This window comes from Setaria italica, chromosome V (assembly GCF_000263155.2).
Source record: "Setaria italica strain Yugu1 chromosome V, Setaria_italica_v2.0, whole genome shotgun sequence".
In the NCBI taxonomy this organism is placed as follows: Eukaryota; Viridiplantae; Streptophyta; class Magnoliopsida; order Poales; family Poaceae; genus Setaria; species Setaria italica.
In genome coordinates, this window is record NC_028454.1 from 35,978,636 (window position 1) to 35,985,202 (window position 6,567).

Sequence of the window (6,567 nt, forward strand, 5' to 3'; positions counted from 1 at the left end):
TTTCAATCAACTCCTAGACTTAATGCATTCATAAGGAAATACCAATAGTTGGACACATGAAATAATAACTCCAAAGTAGATAGGTATAGATGCACCGGGGTTTCCTTGATCTATACAAAATGTAGCGTTGTCTGACGGTCCGGCTTCACAGGGGAATCAACTCAAATAATCTCCTCCAACTTCGGAGGCTCTTCAGAAACTTCCAGAAATTCCGCTTCTGGAGTTTCAGAGTATACGATGAAGTCCACGCATGAGTCAGAGATGCACCTTTTTTAAGCACAGGACTATACAATTTCCCCCTCCTTTCCAAACACCCCCTAGTTTTCTCCCAACTAAACATGGCCTTCGGTCGTGAATCCTGACCCCGCCTGCCCGCCTTTGCCCTTTTGTCCATCTGACCTGATTTTGCCGGGAGTACTGTTTTCCTGCAAGGCTGCAACTGACGGGCCATGAACATGAACTGACGATGGAGTTCCAAGTGAGCGCACGGGCGGGTAGCACATTTGAAATAGCCTGTGGCCGTGTCAGGAGCTGTTGGGCATCTTTCCAGTACCGTACTATTTTGTGGGGTTTTCTGTGTCTAGTTTGTGAGTACCAACGTGTTTATAATGCGCGTCCTGGAATCTACTCCTGGCAGCAGTACTAGACAAAAGATTAATCCAGTTATTTTGGCTGAACTTCTTTCCGTCCCTAGCTGCAGTCTTTGTTAAGGAAAATGAAGCTAAGGGGGTGGTTGGACCCCTAAACTTTAGCACATGTCACATCGGATGTTTGGATACTAATTAGAAGTATTAAATATAGTCTAATTATAAAACTAATTGCACAGATGGAGTCTAATTCGCGAGACGAATCTATTGAGCCTAATTAGTCCATGATTTGACAATGTGATGCTACAGTAACCATTTGCTAATGATGGATTAATTAGGCTTAATAGATTCGTCTCGCAAATTATCATAGGGATTCTGCAATTAGTTTTATAATTAGCTCATGTTTAGTCGTCCGAACATCCGATGTGACCCTCCTAAAGTTTAATCTCTCGTATCCAAACACCCCCTAAGAATAACTCATAAACGAGACTGAATTTAACTTGCCAAAAATGCTTCTTTATGCATGAAGTATCAGGTCCAGTGGACCCCCGGATCTCGGCTGCATAGTGCATACTGCTACGGATCACTCTACCCAGCTTCTACAACGTAATCCAATACAACCCGCCAGCCCACAAAAGCTGAGCTCATGTGACCGGTCGTGAAAGAACCTCGAGCCGAACCCGGATCTCAGATCTGGCACGCACGCAAAGGTCCCAGTTGATCATCACCTGGCCTGCTTCCAAACCCAAATGAAAGCCCCATGTCTGCCTCCTGTTTTCTCCCTCTCCCCAACCACAAAGCAAGGAGAATACTGATGCCCGTGAATGAATCAAATCAGCAGCCAGCAGCAATCATGAACGCCAGATGCAGCCCTTGTACTGATGCTGGAAAATCCTCTGAATTACAACAGAGATTGAGAGAGACATGACAATCTGTCGGTACTCTGTACAAGTCATTCCAACGAGGAAGGTCAGATAATTGAGCCTCCCTAAGCGTTGCACGGGCAGCGATTCAAGGGTAACAACAGACAGTGAACGACAGTACTGGAGGTCAGAGTGTCAAACGAAAGATCTGGTTAGGTGCAGAGTATCTATGCAGGTGATGGCTCAACTAAAACAGCAGAAAAAGGGCCAGTGCCAAACCGATTTTCCTCTAAACTTGCCAGCACCATTTACAAATGCCATAGCCCATAGGTGATGGATGCAGCAACAACGCGAGCCGCCTCTGCTTTAACAAAAGGTTCTGGAGTAGAAACACTGAGAACAGACACACCACTTGACGGCCAGAGCAAGGACATGATAGGTTCTCAAGCAAGCATCAGTGAACGTGATTGGTATAGGCAAAAACCACAAAACCTTGAAATGTCCTTCAGAGTTCAGACTGTTGACTGGTTGAGACAACTAGTTGCTACAGTGTGCTGAGGTTTATGGTTATTGCTTCTCCAAGGTACGACCGTATGAGAGTTCAATGCGCTACAATCCAGGAAAAGTGACTAGAAGGAGAACAGCTGAAATCAGAAATTTGGTACATAACTTTATTGCAGTTCCAATCAGTTCAAGATTTGTGTCAGTGAATAAATGTGATTTACATAATTTACATTGGACCATTTACATTCTATGAATTTAACCTTCCCGAATCAAGTTTGTCGGCTCGCTTAGAACATACTTTGGAAGTTCATATTTGGCACCTGCAATATGGTGAACAAGGACATTAATAATTTGGAATCACCATATCACATCAAATGATATGTAGAACAAGAAATACAAAAAAGTCGTATAAAACATACCTCTTTCATCATAGCAAAGTGTCATGTCAGAATTTGATACGATGATGCCAGCACTATCCACTATGGTCTGTGCAAGTGCTAAATCAGAATCTGCAGCAGCTCTAAGTGCGTCCCAAATCTCTGGAAGAAATAGAAAGGTTAACTTTGAACTAAAAAATACCGCCACTAATGCTTCAACTATTTGGTTGTGTTTATCATGTTTATTGAGCATCATCACCAGAACATAAACATTTATGTGAATAAGAAAATAAACTTAAGGTAATTCACAAACATATGTATGTTCTACTCCAACCTTCACATAATCAAGCATAAAAAAAGCGCTAGTTTAGAAATATATTTGTGGTAAATTTGCATGGCAATTACAAATTCAAACCCTCAGAGAAAATGTTCATTCCGTGGCCGACACAGCAGGTGCCTATTTCTATTTTGCATACTCTTTATGAACTTTTTTTAGAGTTACTCTTTTATGAACTTATGGTACCTAATATACTCTTTTTTTCCTTTAAGACAACATTTGATAAGTCAAGTTTAACACCAACTAGAGGGCTGAAATGCTAAAACAGCAAAATCAACATTATTTGGATGTGAATGCAAAGTAATGTGCTGCACGCTTTTATTTAGCCAAGCTCAATCGAAACAGACTGGGCCTTCATCTCAGGAGGGGAAAAAACCGAGTGGTCCACCGAGCAGTATAAATGCATCACAGATTCACTAATAAATGTTAGCAGTAGAAAGCTGGGGTTGCCATCAGTAAATGTAAATAAACAGTGTACCTTTCTGTCCACCATAGTGAGGAGCTGTGTCCCAAAATTCATCACGCATCTGTCTGAGTTGTGCCAGAGTTATTGCTTGGGTGTGCTTCCAAGGCTTTGGTTTTTTCAGCTTCTTACCATTATCTGAGACAAAGAGAAAGTGTTGAGCATTAGTAACTGAGTATATCAGCAGCAGGAATGGTTCTCAGTATATAAGCAATGCATTTTGCCAATAAACCAAATCAACTTGCACATTCTACCAAGCTAATGCCATCAACAAAAGGTGGCAAATAACATTCTACTTCCAAGCATTGAAAAATGATTGATGCCATTATGCTCTTTCTAAGCAAAGCTCCAAGCATGCCGATGAAATACTTGAACAGACTAGTTTAAAATAAACCGACTAGTGCCTCTAGTAAAGAAAATGAGTACTGATTTGGATATTGACACTCTATGCAATTTTCCTTTAACATTAGTTTCAATTGTAGTATATTTATAGAAGTTATAATATTATGAAAATGCTTTTTCCACAAATCCACATGCCAACTCAACATCTATAATGAAAAGATAGTAAACTGTTAAATGTTTGACTGCATGCTTTCCAAATTGGCACTATTTTTGTCATTTGGGGAGTAGTCTACAAGCTTGATTGTGAAGACACTACTTTCATACTCCGCAGCTTCTTCACATGCTGAACAGGAGAAGATACAGATTTGACCTCACTAAGTCACTATCAAGATTCAAGACTTACAGTGATTGGCCCACAGAACTGTTACAGCTTGATGAACATTTTAAAATTTTTTAAACTAGCACACCAAGGATGGACCGGGACAATTCGAAGAGTCAAATCATGCCCCTTGGTTTAACAGCATGCCTAAAATTAAACAAACAAGGGAAGGTAACTGCACAGACAAGAATGCTTCCAATCTGATATTGTCATCTTGCCCCTATCTGATCTGGGTCTGATGGATAAGGTTGCTGCAAACAAACAAAACTATCTAACATAGCAAATCCGCTTAATCAATCAATGGCTTTCCTCCTATGAATAGATTAAACCATTGCTTCTATTTGTCTTTCGTAGTGCCATATATTTGATTATGGTACACTGTAGAAAGCAATTTTGCTTAACCAGTGAAATGGCTTTCCCCCAACAACAAGAATAAAGTATCATTTCAGTTAGCCATTCATAGTGTCACATCTTTTAATTTTGCTAGGCATGGGCAGAGCTGCAGAAGTGCGTCTGTCAGTACGAAGAATAAACTATCAGTCCCATTTTACTTTCGTGTAAATCGTCATATCCTCCTCTTCCCATCAACTGTTTGATCTACCTTTTTGCCCCAAAAAGAGGATATATCATCCCTTCAATTGCCTTGTCGTACTACCAATGTCTTCTCCCTGCACCTGTTGTGTGCGAACTCCATCACAAGAAGCTTACTGCAGCTAAGCCGATCACGGCTCTTCCCTGCTACTTAGTGCAGTGATGATCCTGCAGCTCAACTAAACATCGATAGCAAGCTCAGCTAATTCGAGTTACCAATCACAACTCAGCTTATACAAGAACCAAGGCGCTAACAGACTACACCCTTGTATTATAAATTCGGTTCAGGAACAAAATTACACAAGATCCCAATCTGAACCACAAAAACAAGGAAAGGGAAACAGCAGGGAGCCGAGAGAGACTAGGCAGAAGAACAGACCGTCAGTCTTTGGAGTGGATCCGGCGCATCCCATGGCGACGGCCGATCAAACGGTCATCGGCGACCACCTCCCTCCTCTGGACGCAGAGGCGGGCGCCGCGGGCGGAGGGATGAGACTTGGGAGGACGTGCGAGAGAGCTGTGGAGAACTGAAAAAGCGGACACGGAGCAGGAGTGGGGGGCGGTGGACGGGGCGGAGGCATCGGTAGGTGGTCGCGCACGCTGCTACCCAACAAACCGGTGCGGGTCTCGGCGGATACGCCAACGACGGTGAGGTGGTTTTGTTCTGTTTTGCTTGCCCCGTCCCTTCGTTTTTCTGAGGTTGGGCAGTTGGGCTGGCCCATCCGAGCGTAGACAGGCTACATACTACAGCCCACGACCCGATGAGTGCGATATAAATAGCGGCCCTATAAGTCCGTGCCGGGCTGCCGGCTCTGAATTTTGCCCATATATCTACAGGTGCAACCCAGTGAGATGGCACAAAAAAATATTTAAAACAGTAGAACTTTTTATCTCAAAACGTGCTTCAGAGTTTTAAAAAATGATTTTTCGCATGCATGTGTCATCCACAGATGTGCTTTACCCTGGTGCATATGCACCCGCCATTTGTCATTTTCATATGGATTTTCCAAAACAATTTTGAATATCAAGTTTTGCGACATTATGTATTTGTCATTTTTCTTCGGAATTTTTAAAGTACGTTTTCGGTGATTTTCCCTATTTTGCGCCAAAGCTGCACCCTTTATTCACCAACCAAGGTTCCGAATTCACTACGGGAAACAGACAGTTCGCCGAGTGCCTGGGGCACTCGGCGAAGGCCAGAAAACCCTCGGCGAAACGTTTGCTGAGTGTAACACTCGGCAAACGACACTCGGCAAATTTCATGACGGCAAACACTGGTTCGCCGAGTGTTTTGTGTTGGGCACTCGGCAAAGACTTTGCCGAGTGCCCAGAAAACACTCGGCGAACAATTATTGAAAAAAATAAAAAAAAATCATCTCCACCGCCACCACCTGCTCCTGCTCCGCCGCCGCCGCCACCTGCTCCGCCGCCGCCGCCACCTGCTCCGCCGCCGCCATCCACACCGCCGCCAGCCACCGCCGCGGATGGCCCAGAAGAGGTCCTTCCCCATGGTGCTCCTGTTCAGCAGCCTCCCCTCGACGTCTACCACGACGGCGTCGAGGACGTTGTCGGCGGAGAGGCCGTACTTGCGCGACAGGGCGCCGAACCCGCCGCCGCTCAGGTGGCCGCCGACGCCGACGGTGGGGCAGTTGCCCGCGGGGAACCCAAACTTTTGGTTGGCGGCGGCGGCGGCGTAGTAGAGCTCGCCGAGCGTGGTGCCGGACCCGACCCAGGCCTCGGCTCTCGACGCGTCGATGTGGATGGCGCGGAGCTCGCCGAGGTCGAGCACAGCGAAGTGCTCTTGGGGGTCGACGGAGGCGTAGGAGAGGCTGTCGTAGTCTTGGCCGCCGCCACCGCCACCGCCACCACCTGCTCCTGTTCCGCCGCCGCCGCCACCGCCGCCGCCACCTGCTCCGCCGCCGCCACCGCCACCACCTGCTCCTGCTCGGGCGGCGGCGGATCCGGGGCCGGGGGCGGCGGGCGGCGGCGGATCCGGGGCCGGGGCGTCGGGCGGCGGCGGATCCGGTGGCGGCGGGGCCGGGGGCGGCGGCGGCGGCGGATCCGGGTGCGGCGGGCCGGGGGCGGCGGATCCGGGGGCGGTGGGGCCCGGGGGCGGCGCGGCTG

The 6,567-nt window shown here is 46.6% G+C and overlaps 1 protein-coding gene across 1 annotated transcript; it reads right to left on the reverse strand.

Moving 5' to 3' along the window:
• Window positions 1-2,095: 2,095 nt before the first annotated feature.
• LOC101763542 (ubiquitin domain-containing protein 1) lies at window positions 2,096-5,081 on the reverse strand. Its single transcript, XM_004969787.3, has 4 exons — window positions 4,823-5,081; window positions 3,147-3,269; window positions 2,374-2,493; window positions 2,096-2,274 (listed from the first exon to the last, which is right to left on the reverse strand). Exons 1-4 carry the CDS (start codon window positions 4,854-4,856, stop codon window positions 2,210-2,212), a joined length of 342 nt encoding a protein of 113 aa, XP_004969844.1. The 5' UTR covers window positions 4,857-5,081; the 3' UTR covers window positions 2,096-2,209.
• Between the last annotated feature and the right edge of the window lie 1,486 nt (window positions 5,082-6,567).